This window comes from Cordyceps militaris, assembly GCF_000225605.1.
Source record: "Cordyceps militaris CM01 unplaced genomic scaffold CCM_S00002, whole genome shotgun sequence".
NCBI classification, from domain to species: domain Eukaryota; kingdom Fungi; phylum Ascomycota; class Sordariomycetes; order Hypocreales; family Cordycipitaceae; genus Cordyceps; species Cordyceps militaris.
The window spans coordinates 2,027,564-2,042,571 of record NW_006271970.1 but is presented as its reverse complement, the minus strand read 5'-3'; the positions used below and the strand labels follow the sequence as shown (position 1 = coordinate 2,042,571).

The 15,008-nt window shown below is 54.5% G+C and overlaps 4 protein-coding genes across 4 annotated transcripts in view; 3 read left to right on the top strand and 1 right to left on the bottom strand.

The window, feature by feature from the left end:
• Positions 1 to 1,373: 1,373 nt before the first annotated feature.
• CCM_02549 (Glutathione S-transferase) lies at positions 1,374 to 2,272 on the top strand (the record flags this gene model as incomplete). Its single annotated transcript, XM_006667701.1, has 5 exons — positions 1,374 to 1,440; positions 1,479 to 1,543; positions 1,606 to 1,830; positions 1,888 to 2,039; positions 2,104 to 2,272. 5 exons carry the CDS (start codon positions 1,374 to 1,376, stop codon positions 2,270 to 2,272), a joined length of 678 nt encoding a protein of 225 aa, XP_006667764.1.
• A 779-nt stretch (positions 2,273 to 3,051) lies between these two features.
• Positions 3,052 to 6,890, top strand: CCM_02548 (ATP-dependent protease La; the record flags this gene model as incomplete). The annotated part of the gene is made up of 3 exons (XM_006667700.1): positions 3,052 to 3,064; positions 3,101 to 3,225; positions 3,267 to 6,890. The coding sequence occupies 3 exons, from the start codon at positions 3,052 to 3,054 to the stop codon at positions 6,888 to 6,890; spliced, it is 3,762 nt and encodes a 1,253-aa protein (XP_006667763.1).
• A 1,505-nt stretch (positions 6,891 to 8,395) lies between these two features.
• Positions 8,396 to 9,535, bottom strand: CCM_02547 (uncharacterized protein; the record flags this gene model as incomplete). The annotated part of the gene is made up of 3 exons (XM_006667699.1): positions 8,396 to 8,620; positions 9,054 to 9,122; positions 9,206 to 9,535. 3 exons carry the CDS (start codon positions 9,533 to 9,535, stop codon positions 8,396 to 8,398), a joined length of 624 nt encoding a protein of 207 aa, XP_006667762.1.
• A 1,558-nt stretch (positions 9,536 to 11,093) lies between these two features.
• Positions 11,094 to 15,008, top strand: part of CCM_02546 (Protein kinase domain-containing protein) — a gene marked incomplete at both ends in the record, with an annotated part of 5,071 nt that continues 1,156 nt past the window's right edge. The window contains 2 exons of the mRNA XM_006667698.1: positions 11,094 to 12,212; positions 12,264 to 14,970. Of these exons, the coding sequence (XP_006667761.1) occupies positions 11,094 to 12,212; positions 12,264 to 14,970 (3,826 nt within the window). The remainder of the gene's footprint in view (positions 12,213 to 12,263; positions 14,971 to 15,008) is intronic.

The window sequence follows — 15,008 nt, the reverse complement described above, 5'->3', positions numbered from 1 at the left end:
AGGGCCGAGGAGCACGAGGCGGCGCCGGGCTGCAGGGCGTGGCGGTTGGCACGAGGTTTGACAAGGAGGGGGAGATGGAGATGGTGTTGCTGCACAAGGGGAGGGTGCTGCCGTTTGTGGGCGACGGAGGATGCGGAGATGCGGAGCGGGGAGGATGACCGAGATGCGGACCATACGGCTTCTTCTTCTTCTTCCTCTGCCAGCTTATGCAGAATCCATAGATTCCGACAAACAACGGACTGAGTTGGTGTTGCTCAAGACCCGAGCTGTGTACTATACAGCTGTTTTTCGCTTCTTCCTCGTCTCCAACCAGCTTATGCAACATGGATGGATTCTGACAAAACAACGGATCCAAACTGGGATTAGTGTCAAGATCTGCGGACGGACAGCTTGGTAACAGCCGCGCGCGACTCGCATGAAATCCAATGTTGGTTTTGTATATACATCTCAAACAAACTAACCCGGAGCTGACAAGTCCCGATCTGCTGAGCCGGTGTGGGCAAAGTGGTTGGTGGGGGAAGCTTCCCCACGTAACGTTGGATTATTGATCTTGGAGCTGTCCTTACAAATCAACATGGCCCGCCCCGGTTTCGATCCTACGGGCTCTGAGCGGGTGGGATAGGGGCTACTACTGGTAGTTGGAGAAATAAAATACATAAAGTACATAAATACAGCTTAAAGGTTCAAAGACAAGCTTTGTGACAAGAACCGTGTTGTATCGCTGGTATCCAGACATATCTAGCTAACTAGGTCCGTTAGGTACTCATGTTAAACTTTTTGCAAGTAACCCAATTTTTAATTCTTTTTGCAAATTATAGCATAGCCGAGGACTCAATAAGCACAAGAAGCCACGCAGCCACAGTCCATATACCCAGGGGCGAACAGCCGGGCGATCAATATTGGTTTCTGCATCCTCCGCCGCCGGCTGTCCCGTCCTTGACTAATACCATATCCCACCAACATCGCGTGCTTGCGTAATCTACACACCCAGCCATCCCGCGCCCCAAACCCCCCTCTTCCCAAGGATCTCAGAAAACCCTTTGGCCGAACAGTTGACTTGCCAGGGGTTGCTCTTTTTGCCCTGCCGAATTGTGCCCGAGTTTCCGTCGGTAGACATGGATGGAGCTAGTGCTCGCGCCTTGCATCATGGACCGAGCCATGTGTGTGTGTGTGGCCGCATGCAATGGATCGGAAGCCCCTCAATTGAGCTGATTTGAGGAGAAGCTCTGGCGTAGTTTCAGAGCGTCGAGAGGGACGTCAATGTTGCTTTTGATTGAAAAAAGTATAAAGCTAGCCTGGCTACCCTCCCCCGCCCTGTCCTGTTCAATTAATCACGTCCGCATCTCATCTCTTCTTTCACCTACACAGCCAACATGTCTCTCAAGCCCATTACCGTCTACAACCACGGCAAGTGTTGCCTCTCACATACCCTGACAAATGGTCATGAGTGCCGCCCAGCTAACAAAGTCGCGACGCAGCCCGTGGCCCCAACCCCAAGAAGCTCAACATCATTCTGGAAGAGCTCAACGTTCCGTACACGCTGGTGAGTTTATACCGTGGCTTCGCGCGCCCTCTAGGAACGTGTTTTGACCAACGACGGACCAGATCGATATTGAAAACCCAAAAGACGAAAAGTTCCGCAAGATCAACCCCAATGGCCGTCTCCCCGCCATCGTCGACCCCAACAACAACAACCTCACCCTATGGGAGTCAGGCGCCATTGCCGAGTACCTCGTCGAGACCTACGACAAGGACAACAAGATCAACGCCACTGATCCCGCCGACAAGTGGCACCTGAAGCAGTTTCTGCACTTTCAAATGTCCGGCCAGGTAAAGCACAAAGGACCCTTGATACCAGCGTGACCCGTTTCTAACAAGCCGAAACAGGGCCCGTACTACGGTCAGGGTGTCTGGTTCCACAAATTTCACGCCGAGGACGTGCCCTCGGCCAAAAAGCGTTATCTCGAGCAGATTGAGCGCGTCTGGAGCGTCCTGGACGACCTCGTCAAGGGCAAGGACTATCTCCTCGGCAGCAAGCTGTAAGTTTATCCCCCGCCACCACCTGGTGCGCAAACATGTCATGTTGACGATGCCCCCTCGCAGGACCTATGTCGACCTCTGCTTCGTCCCCTGGGAGTTTGTCGCGCACAGCTTCCTCGGCGAGGACCTCAAGGCCGCGGGCTATGACGCTGAGAAACAGTACCCCAACTACTGGGCCTGGTACCAGCGCCTGCTGGCCCGTCCCTCGGTCAAGAAGACCTACGGCCTGTAAGGGTAGTAACCGATGGCGTAAAAGGAAGCGCGCGATGCTATACGGCATCTTTGCAGCACGTTGTTATGTCAAAATAAAGAAATCAAAGAAAATCAGTGTACTCGTTCGTGGTGCATATGCATTTCGCATACCGTGAAGCATCGTAAATAGACAACCCCGCAGCTAATCCTCCCACACCGACGCCTTTGCCCTCTCCGATGCATCTGCCTTTTGCTGCTGCTCGGAGCGCCCCTCGTCCCTGCGTTTCTTCTCCTGCTCCCGCACCGACTTTTGGTACGCCCGCTGCTCGTCCGTCTGCGGGGGCGCCTTGAGACCTAGCCCCGCGACAATGAGCCTGCGCGCCACCGCGTCCGTCTTTTCCGGCCGGCGCTCATCGCGCGTTGCTGACCGCGAGTCCTCGCGACCGCTCCAGACGTCTGGTGGGCCAAAGAAAGGCGTGGACGGGTGCGCGACGGAAGCTGTCTCGGCTGGCGTGGCGGCCTTGGGCGCTGTCGGCTGCTCGGTCTCGGACACGTCGTCCTCGTCGTCCTCGTCCTCGTCCTCCCAAGAGTCGGCCACTTGTTCCTTGGCTTTGGTCCTCTGGCCGAGCTTGTCCTTGTTGAGGCTCAGACTAGAGCTCGCCTCATTGGTGTTGGACGCCATGACGGATAGATGAGCGACGCAGGTGAAAGGGATGGAAATGAAGAAAAAAGTGGCTCCTGCTCTCAACACGATCTAATAAGCTCAACTATACTTCAAGCTAGGCGAAATATCGTCATTGAAAGCACTGCCCGTCGATGATGCAAGATGTAGGTACCCTAGACTAATTGGGTGCGTGGCCCGTTGCAGCAACCCGCTCCAGTAGCACCTCCAGTGGCTACAGCGGTACGTTTACCGAGATGATTGCGGCTGTTGAGCCGGGTTTTAGCCGATGGAAGCTTCTCTGGAAATTTGCGCTAGAGCTCGGCGACTTGGCCCGCCCAATTGCATTATTAAGACATCACTCTGTACTTAGGCACATGCGCTCCTACGTAGCACGCCACCTCCATCATTCAACAACGGCACGGCTTGCTCTTGGATCAATTCTCATCATAGCCGGCCCTCTGCTCGTCCGGGGCTCAGAAATCGTCCCGAAAACATCCATTGGACCCTGCCTGGCTACGCTCTCCCCATCCCCTTGTCCTTTGACACCCGCAATTCTCGAGATCCTCGTGAGTGCTCCGAGCCAGCTCTCGGAGCTCCTCAATCCGCACCGCATAACATCGCCGCCATGATCCCGCGCTCGCGCGTCTCCGGGCGTCTCCTGCTCAGCCGCTCGACCGTGCGCACCGCGCCGTCGACGAGTTTGCGAATAGTCGCCGCCGGCTTCCCTGCCGTCGCTCGCTACACACAACAACACGCCGCCCGCGCTCGGAGATGGCAGCCCGCGCCCGCCCAACACCGCATAACCGCGCTGTATTTTTCAACCTCGACCCTCTTGAGTAAAGAAAAGGACAAGCCGAGCAAGTTTTTCGACTCGTCGGCCGAGCCCGAGACCACCGAGCCGCTCTCCGAAGAAGAGGTCAAGGCCAACCTCGAGAATAAGAACAAGGAAGCGGCCGCCGCCGAAAACCCCGCAAGCGAGCCCAAGGACGCCGACACCGACGCCAATATTTCGGCAAAGAGCGATAATACTGCTTCGCAGGTGCAGGAGAACAAGGCTGGTAGTAGCGCGGCCGGTGCTGCGGGTGCTGGCTCCGGTGACGGCTCTGGTGACGGAGGCAAGCGAGGACGCAATAAGTCTTCAGAAAAAGCCCTGCAAAAACCTGTTGTGCCTGATGTCTACCCACAAGTGCTAGCTATCCCGATTGCTCGCCGACCGCTGTTCCCCGGATTCTACAAGGCCATCACCATCAAAGACCCCGATGTCGCCACCGCCATTACCGAGTCGATTAAGCGCGGCCAGCCGTACGTCGGTGCTTTCCTCTTCAAGGACGAGAATGAAGACGAAGACGTCATCCGGAATGTCGAAGATGTATACGACGTCGGCGTTTTTGCCCAGATTACGAGCGCCTTTCCCATCCACGGCCAAGAAGGCGCCCTTACTGCGATCCTATACCCTCACCGCCGAATCAAGCTCTCCAGCCTCGTACCCCCGACACCTCAGCAACAACAGCAGGACGCTACAAAGGTAGAAGCAAAGAAGGAGCCTGAAGTGCCGGAGCCCATCCCCGCAAAGGCTAGCACCGAGGAAGCAACCGCCACCGATAAGAAGGGTGACGTTGTCGCCAGCTTCGAAGAGACGGCTGTCGACAAGAAGCCGGACCAAGTTGCAGAAAAATACGAACCCACCTCATTCCTCAAGAAATACCCCGTCAGCCTGGTCAATGTAGAGAACCTGGCAGACGAACCCTACGATCCCAAGAGCCCCGTTATTCGGGCTGTCACCAACGAGATTGTCAACGTCTTCAAGGAGGTGGCTACAATGAACAACCTGTTCCGGGATCAAATCTCCACATTCTCCATGAGCCAATCCACTGGCAATGTGACTTCGGAGCCGGCCAAGCTGGCGGATTTCGCCGCCGCCGTTTCGTCCGGAGAGCAGACCGAATTGCAAGAGGTTTTGGGCTGCATGAATGTTGAGGAACGCATGCAAAAGGCGCTGATTGTGCTCAAGAAAGAGTTGATGAATGCTCAACTACAATCAAAAATTACAAAGGATGTCGAGAGCAAGATTAGCAAGCGCCAACGCGAATACTGGCTGATGGAGCAGATGAAGGGTATTCGCCGCGAGCTCGGGCTCGAGTCTGACGGCAAGGACAAGCTTGTCGAAAAGTTCAAGGAAAAGGCTAACAAGCTGGCCATGCCTGACGCCGTGCGCAAGGTCTTTGATGAAGAGGTTAACAAACTCGCCCACCTTGAGACTGCTGCTTCGGAATTCAACGTTACAAGAAACTACCTGGACTGGCTGACGCAGATCCCTTGGGGCCTGCGAAGCGCTGAGAACTTTGGCATTCCCAATGCGATCAAGGTTCTTGACGAGGATCACTATGGTCTTCAGGATGTCAAGGACCGTATTCTGGAGTTTATTGCCGTCGGCAAGCTGCGAGGTTCCGTCGAAGGCAAGATTCTCTGCTTTGTCGGTCCTCCGGGTGTGGGCAAGACGAGTATCGGCAAGTCTATTGCTCGCGCGCTGAATCGTGAATACTACCGCTTCAGTGTGGGTGGCCTTACAGATGTTGCTGAAATCAAGGGTCACCGCAGAACATATGTTGGTGCTCTGCCGGGCCGCATTATCCAGGCTTTGAAGAAGTGTCAGACTGAGAATCCTCTGATTCTCATTGACGAAATCGACAAGATTGGCCGTGGCTACCAGGGCGATCCCTCCTCTGCTCTACTAGAACTACTCGATCCCGAACAAAACAGCTCGTTCCTGGACCACTACATGGACGTGCCCGTCGACCTGTCCAAGGTCCTCTTTGTCTGCACTGCAAACATGACTGACACCATCCCGCGACCGCTGCTCGACCGCATGGAGCTGATAACTCTCTCCGGCTACGTTGCGGACGAGAAGAAGGCCATTGCCAACAAATACCTGGCGCCCGCCGCCAAAGAAGCGGCCGGTCTCAAGGACGCCAAGGTGATTCTTACCGACGAAGCCATTGAGGAGCTGATCAAGGCCTACTGCCGCGAATCGGGCGTGCGCAACCTGAAGAAGCAGATTGAAAAGGTCTACCGCAAGTCTGCTCTCAAGATTGTGCGGGACCTCGGCGAGGACGCTGTCCCTGAAGAAGAGGCGCTGACGGAAGAGGGCAAGGAGGCCGCAGAAGAGTCTGCCAAAAAGGCTATGGAAGCCTCCCAGTCCGAAGGCAAGGAACAGCCCAGCACGGAAGCCAACGAGAAGGAGACAGTCCAGAAGCCGCGCGCGGCCCTCAAGGTACCCGACTCGGTCGAAGTGTCCATTGGCAAGGACAACCTGACGGACTACATTGGACCTCCCGTCTTCACGTCGGACCGTCTCTACGAAGTCAGCCCTGCCGGTGTCGCCATGGGCCTGGCCTGGACGCAGATGGGCGGCGCGGCTATGTATATCGAGTCCATCCTTCAGTCGCCTCTGCGCCAGAGCACGCGCCCCGGCATGGAGATTACCGGCAACCTCAAGTCTGTGATGAAGGAGTCGACCGCCATTGCCTACTCCTTTGCCAAGTCGTTCATGGCGACGCAGTTTCCCGAGAATGACTTTTTCGAAAAGGCCAAGATGCATCTGCACGTGCCCGACGGGGCAGTGCCCAAGGATGGGCCGTCGGCGGGCATCACGATGGCGACGTCGCTGCTCTCGCTCGCGCTCGAGGCGCCCGTGAACCCGACGGTGGCCATGACGGGCGAGCTGACGTTGACAGGCAAGGTGCTGCGCATCGGCGGCCTCCGGGAGAAGACGGTGGCGGCGCGCCGCGCGGGCTGCACGACCATCATATTCCCCAAGGACTGCATGTCGGACTGGCTCGAGCTGCCGGCGGCCATCAAGGAGGGCATCGAGGGCCATCCGGTTGAGTGGTATAAGCAGGTGTTTGACCTCGTCTTTCCGGATCTGGATCTTGTCAAGGCCAACGCGAGTCGGGTGATTCAGGACGGCAAGAAGGAGCGCGAGGCGGACGACTAAGGTTTGCCACTGAAATGGGAGCTGCCAGAGTGAAGAACCATGGAAGGCTCTGCCTGAAAGAAGCTGTACGATACGATACAAAGGAGAGACCAGGCATCTGTTCGTCACACCCGACATGTCATAATCAACTGTGGACGGTTACGCAACTCCAAGAACTTGAACGTCTGAACAGGGGAGCTACGTCAGAAGAACCTTGCGAGGGTTAAAAAAAGAGAACTTGACCCTGCGCGAGTCACACGACGGTAGCTTGCATGATCTTTTGTGACGTTTGCGTGTGTGTGTGTGTGTGTGTGTGTGTGTGTGTGTAGTTGGTCGCTGCACAGCTGTGTGGTACCCCGGCATCACAAACGGCCAGCCGTGCCTGGTGGCTGGGAGAAGAGGGTCACTTGTTGGAAAAACGCATGGCTAGGAAAAAAAAACCACTTGCATGCAGGCAACAACGAAAAAACGACGACACAAAGAACAAGGCATTCTAGATGCATGGGCGGTTTCCATGCCGTTACACAACAAACCCCCCTCCACCCCTCCCCCAAAAAGACGACTTTGCTATGTCTTCATGATGGATTATCTAGACATGTTTTTTTTATCCCTTTCATGTCTGTTTTTCTATTCTTGCATAAGATGGTGAGAAAATCAAGTGTATTTTTATATTGAATGATGGGAGAGGAAATGCAAAGGAAACAGAAAGAAAGGTTGATTTTGCAGTATTTAGAATCTCTTGCAAGGAATAATTAGCACCTGAATAAACATTTAGACATTTTTTTCTTTTCCCTAATATTTTTCTCCTTTTCTCTTTTATTATTATTTGCGACTGCGCCGCTTTGGCTGGTGCCTACTAATGAATGACACATTCAGCACTGCGCGACAGGTGCTGCACCGCACGCCTGGGGGGGCCTGACGGCTGCACTACGCCGAATTACATCATGATATCTGCAAGTGCACTGGAGAAAAGGCTCGCTCACACGCACAGGTTGGTTTTACTGTGCAACGTCGAGTGGCAGAGATGGCGGAGCAAAGGCCGCACACGCATTGATTTGTACAACCAGGCCATGGTTTTTTTTTTGTGTGCTGCACTCACCGTTTACGTTTACAAGATGGAGCTCATGGGGAGCCAGTCAGGGCTTGACCCGGCACAAGGGAAAGGGAAAGAAAGGGACGAAAAAACAGGGCCGATGCAGCGGGACGTGCCTAGCTTGTGAGGAGGAACCGTATCCGCTTTCTGGAGCTTGTTGTGTTTTGAGTATTCGGGGCGGTGACAAGTTATTGGTTCCGTTGACCGCTCACTGCTTGACTGGACAGTGCCCTCGGTAAGTACATTTATATGGTAGGAACCAATAAGGAAGTAGTTAGCTCGTCACTATTTTGGCTGAACCACGCTACCATAGAATCAAAAGAAAGCCTAGAACGCCGCTAAGCTCAGATTCGAGGTTGAATGGTCGTCCCGAGACAGGAATGACAAAGCGATGCTGTGAGGTTGGCAAGCGCCAGCGCCACCTAATGCACGTCTACCCGATACTGGGGACTGCGTCGGGCGCCGCCTTGCGCGAGAACCCAAAGCGAGCCTTACCGGGGCCATAAAAAAAGCAACCGCACCAGCTCTTCTTGAGGAAAAGCGAATATGGAAAGGAACCGATGCGCCACGTGTGTGGGAGTCTGACGTGGTTAAATCCAACGCCAACCACGTCGGTATCAACTAGTGTTGACCTCCACTTGGCCCGCATAACAAGTACCTACCTAGAGAGCGTCGTTGGGCACGCATGCGAAGGAGTGAGCCATGCTGGCCGGGAACTTTATGCTGCTTGGGAGCGTAACTAGAATGACGCGAGGCAAAAAAAGCAGCATCAACACTCGGTCCTTTTCGGAGACGGACGTTGCATGTACGAGACGAAATTCTGCCTAGATGCTGCTGCAGGGTTCACGGATATGGCTTCTAGATAAAGCCTATGGCGTCGGCACAGACTCCTGCACGCCCAGTCTTGTGTGATACGGCAGCTCCGGCTGGATAAGACACGATCGACCTTTTGGTCTTCTCGGTGTAAGAGGAGGGGGATCTGCACGGGCGCTAGGGACGGACGACCTGGTCAAGTGCCGGACCCCGATGCGGAGTCGGGGGCCGCGTGGGATTAAGACGAGGGGCGAGGTGTCTTATAGAATGATTCGAACGTTGTTGCGGCACGACTCATCTAGAGCAGTGATGACACCTAACTCTCCGCGCAGCCAATCGACGCCGAGCTTTAAGTAGATGGAAAACGTGGTTGGGCTCGGGACGTATCACATCCGAGACTGGCCGTGAGCGCGAGAAGCATTAAACGTACGGGGTCGAAGTTTTGGTGCGATGCTTGTGTAAGATTCATAGGGTCATCGCACGATACGGCGCTTGGTCGTGTCCATGCGAGGCACATGTGGTTGTGCCCGTTGCAGGTAGCCAAGATTGGCGAAATGTAGCACGGGTCAGAGGACAGACATTGGCTGTGTACTTTATAGTATCGATAATTGACGGGTGTAACGCACATCCAAGTCAGTGGCCATACGGACTCGTCGTCTCGCAAATGGTGTCGATAGCGCCGTGGCTTGTAGGAGCAGAGTTTATTTGGGTCTGGCAGGGCGGGGAGGCGGCATCGTGCAGGGGACGGCAGCGGCATCATTTTAGTGTAATGTTAGTGAGGTGGGAAGTTAGGAGGCGGTGGCTTCGCTTGATGGTCGAACGAGCCGCGAATGGAAGAAAGGACAGAAAGAAAGAAAGCAAAAAGAAAGAAAGCAAAAAGAAGGAAGGCAAAGAAGAAATAAACGAAGAACAAAGAAGAGGCAGTTTCCATGCAGGATTGTCAGATGCAGTAAGAGGTGGGATGGAGAGACTGCAACGGCTGCAGGTTGTTCGGTGGAAGCGACCGTTTCTGAGGCCCGTGGTCCGTGGAGGGACAACGAGAGAGAGGCCACGCACCGCCGGCCAAGCTGTGCGACGGGAGGCGACGGGAGGAATGGAGGGCATGCGTCTCTAGTAATACTTATTTAGTTATTTAGTTACCTGGGTACTTAACAGCTCGAGGTCTTTTTATGATTGTTCGCGCGCAGTCGCTGCTAGTCATTGTGGCGTTGGTGATGATGTATCTTATGACTGGCACGCAGGAACTGTTGCTACCCGTTTGCTTGGGCGCGCCCGTTTGTGGTCAACCCCACTTGTGCCCGCCTCCCGGTCCGTGCCAGCTGCCAGCCAGCTAACCAGCCGCCACGTTTCCCCTCGTCTGCCACCCGTGCACACCCCAGCCAGTCAGTGTACAACCTGCCCAGCCCCCCCTGTCGACTGCAATTTTTAATTCATTGATTCGTGATTTTTATCAAATATCATTTCTTATTAAAAAAAAAAATTAGTTATTGTTTTTTTTTAAATCACCACCCCGAAACGTTTGGTACCTCTTCAGGTCTAGATTTTCGCTGGTGCAACCGCCTGACTCTCGACACCCTCCAGGTACCTTCTTTGGCCTCCAGCTTGCATTCACTCTCCTCTCCTGTCACAAACTGCTTCTTCGTCTCTTCGTCTGCCTATTCTACGACCCGCGTGAACACTTTGTGCTACTCACCCTTTACCCCTCTTCAACATATATCATTACCGATTTCTACCTCTCTCTCTTTCTTTTGATTCTCCCTTCATCTTCGACTCCCTCTCCGCTTCCTCGAAAATACGCGCCCCGGTCTCTCGTCAGCCTGGTCTAATACCGAGTACGCCAGACCCTTGCCAGGGGAATAGACGGTCAGCAGTTCTGCCTGCCTGGCTTCGCCCTCCGCCCAAGCGCCCAAGCCAGTACCACACCGTCGCACATTTTTCCCTCCCCGAGCAAGATATTCTCCTTACCTACCGAGTATACGTGAATTGTTTCCATCCGCCTTGCTGCTCACCCCGCACTACGTCTACATGGAAGCTTTGCAATTCGCCCTCCAGTCATTGCACAAGTTCTCGCACTGCTGCCTCTTTTGCGCTCGCCGTCCCTCACTCGTCAGAGTCGTGACCCCTGGCTGCCTCTCAGAGATATAGCTCACCACGATTCACATGTCCAAAACAGCCCATTAATCACGCCGTTGCTCTTGTGAACCAATAACAACTTCGCTCACTCGCCCTGTCGCTGCGACTCCGCGCCTGCTGTCTCGTCTCTTTTGTACGGAGCACTTGTTCATCGTCACAAGCCACGACCCGCCGCACTCGCTGCCATGGCGGCCCAACCAGACGATGACTCCAAGTGCCCTCCCGTATATTATGATCCAGACCAGGCCATGCTGCAGCTCCTGCAGGCTGCGCATCCTCATCTTGCGTCCCAGAAACCTGTGCAGACCGTGCAAACATCCCAGACTTCGCAGGCTTCGCAGGCTTCGCAGCGATTGCAGCTTTCACAACCGTCGCAACCATCGCAACCATCGCAACCATCGCAACCATCGCAACCATCGCAACCTTCCCCGTCGTTGCCTCACGTCTCAGACCCCGTACCACCACCCATCAACCACGGCAGCATTACCTCAGATAACCGCAGCAGCCCCGCGGCCTTTACTCCGTCTTCAACCCAAGACAACGCCCAAGACAACTTTCGCAGAACGCAAAGAGAGGTAGTTCCCGGCTTGCCAAGAACCCAGACTCTAAAGCGCCAGCTATCGGAGCGCAGAGAGAATCTTACACCTGTAGAGATGCTCGCAGAGGAGCGTCGTGCTGTCTCGTCCGAAATCAAATCCCCCTTCAGTCTTCTCACGGGTCGCGATGGCGCTTCCTTCGCCACTCCGAGCGCCTTTGACTCGGCCTTTGACCACTATAGCGACCTTGCCTTCTCCCGCACATCATCTCCCCGCCTTCTCGAAGATGAGGAGCTCCCGGATTCCGAAGACGAAGATGAGCCCCCAAGAAAAGCCCCCAAACCTGTGCCTCCTCCAAGGCTGCAGCCTGGAGTCACTCTGATCCCAGGGACCAACCTGCCCGACACGACTAACATGCCTCGTGAGGAGTACGAAGCCCTTATCCGGAACGAGCTGGAAAATATTTGGATCCTAAATTTGAGCATGCACTTTCGCGATCATTCCATGAGAGAAAAGTTCTTTCTCACATACCGTGAACGAGATACGCTGTGGCGCAGAGTGACCATCTCTTTGGACTATCGAGATGCCCCGCCAGATTCGCTCGAGGGTGAACTGGCCCACATGACTCTTCAACGAGACAAGAGTGCCAAAATCTACGAGAGCCTCCGTGACAGCTTGGCAGACATTCAGTTTTATGACAACTCCACAAATCTCATGCTCAAGACTAGCGACGGGCGTTTGCATGTACATGTGGTTGAAGATGCAAATGTAAGTGTTCAATATATACTCGCTATCCTACCTACTTGCTAATCGACTTAGGAAAAAATTGACTATCCGCGAGTTGCGACTTTGCAGCACCTCAACTGCTTAATGGTTAAAGAGTGCGATATTGTCTTTGACTCCCACATGTCCGGCTTTGTCTACAAAATTCGCGTCGGAGATGAAGTCATGGTCAAGAAAGAGGTCCCAGGTGCCGAAACAGTCGAAGAGTTTCTTTACGAAATCCATGCCCTCCACAGTTTGCAAGACTCTAATCACGTAGTTCGCTTCAGAGGGCTCGTCACCGATGACGATGGCGAGTTTGTCAAGGCTCTACTTATCGACTATTGCCCCAACGGCAATCTGATGGATAAGATTTACGACGATTGCAAGACGACATATCTTGGTATACCCTGGCGCAAACGTGAGCGCTGGGCCCGCCAGATCATTCACGGCGTCTCCGATCTTCACGAATCAGGTTTTGTCCAGGGCGACTTGACGCTCGCCAACGTCGTCTTGGACGACAAGGAGAATGCCCGAATTATCGATGTCAACCGCCGCGGTTGCCCCCTCGGGTGGGAACCGCCTGAGGCTAAGCCGCTGTTAGAATCAGGCCAGCGCCTCTCGCTTTACATTGGGGTCAAATCGGATCTCTTCCAGCTCGGCATGGTCTTGTGGGCTTTGGCCATGGAGGAAGATGAGCCGGAAGGCCACGGCAGGCCGTTGCTTCTGGGCCCAGAAGTCAACGTCCCTGATTGGTATAGGCAAATCACCGAGATCTGCCTCAGCCACGATCCGCGATCTCGCCTTATGGCGTCTCAGCTACTCACTATGATTCCAGAGCAATCCTTTGCACCCGCCTACAGCCGCATCGCTTCGCGACCCGCCGTAGAGCACAGCCATTCTCCCCGTGAATTGTCCGGAGAGAGTGCCCCCAACCTTGCCACTAGCGACGACACCAATACTGACATAGCGTTTCTCCCCCAGCGCGGCCGTTCTCCGCCGAGTCCCATGCCGAGTGACTCGTCTCGCCAGCAAAACACTGGCTGGTCTGCCAATGTTCCCGTTGCAGCATCTTATGATGATATGGCAGCTAAAGCTAAGCGCTATCTGGATGCTAGCCGGAACAGAAAGTCGATGCCAACGCCTGAATCCGAGACCCTCGCGCAGAAGCATCAGGCTCAGCAGCTCCAGCCCTCACCGCCGCCACAGCAGCAACAACATCAGCCGCAGCAACGTCAAATTTCTCAGTATGAAGTCCAACATCAGCAAGCACAGCAGCATCAGACTCAGCATCAGGCTCAACACCAGGCCCAGCAACATCACCAGGCTCAGCAGCACCTACCGCTTCAGCTGCCGCCGCCGCCGCCGCCACCGCAGAAGCAACAATATCAGCCGCAACAACATCAAATTTCTCCACAGCAGCAGCAGCAAGCTCAGCAGCAGCAGCAAGCTCAGCAGCAGCAGCAGGCTCAGCAGCAGCACCTACCGCTCCAACCGCTGCCGCCGCCGCCGCAGCAGCAACAGCACCAGTCGCCCCAATATTATCTGCCGCAGCATCAAATTTCTCAGTCTCAGGTTAAGAAACGTCCAACCCAGCAACCCCAGCCACCACATTATTCGCCACAGCAGAACCAGCCGCAGCAACATCACCTCCAGCCCCACCCTCATCAGTATCAACATCATCAGCAAACAAACCTGGCACCACCTCGATCGTATGATCCAGAACGCAGCTTTCTGGATGAGGCCAGCAAAGCCTCCGCGACCCCGCCTACGTCGTTTGCAGCTATGCCTCCCCCGATGCAACCCACTTCTCCGAATTCGAGTACACCTTTGAATCAGCTGGGATATCCAACGCAAGCCAGCCCTTCCAAGCAACGTTCACCCTCGAACCAGTTCAGACCTCCGCATCAACCTGCCCCTTCGAAGCAAACTACACCTTCAGATCAGTTCAGGCCTCCAAAGCAGCCCACCCCTCCGAAGCAACGCACGCCTCCGATTCAGTTCAGATGCCCAACGGAAGCCAGTCCTCCGAAGCAAAACACATCTCCGAACCAGTTCACACGCTTGAAACAACTCACGCCTCAAAAGCAGCCAACACCTCCGACACAAACTTCTATGTATCTGCAAACCACCGATAGCGGTATCGCCATGTGGTCACCTAGCGAAGAAACTGTCGCCTATCCCGGTAGCACCTCCCCGTCCCATGATCTTACCAAGAAGATTAACGATGAATTGTTTGAAGATCTGGAACGTAATGGAGCAGCCAAATCGGCTCTGGAAGCCATTTTTGGGTTTCACAAAACCGACCACTCAGCCGTGGCTCAGTCGACGGCACATCTGAACAACGCTTCCTCCGTTTCCCATTCCACTCTGCAGCGGCCCGACAACACCCTCGATATTCCCCAAACCACGACACGACCGGAAAATGCCCCCGTTCTGCCTTATCTGTTTTCGCGACTGGACAGTAGTACCTCAACTGTACCCATCTATACTGCTCAGCGGCCTGACAATCCCCCTACCGTGCCTCAACATACCGCACGATTGGACAGCGGCATCTTGACTGGTCTGCCATTACCTACGCAAGCGGTTGACGACGGCTCCTTTAATCTTCCTTCGCTCACTGCGCGTCAGCAACTGAATGAGCCTACAGTTGACGTTAACGATGGCTCCTTTAATTTTCCTTCGCTCACTACGCGTCCGCGAATGAATGAGCCTACGGTTGACGTTGACGATGGCTCCTTTAATTTTCCTTCGCTCACTACGCGTCAGCGAATGAATGAGCCTACGGTTGACGTTGACGAT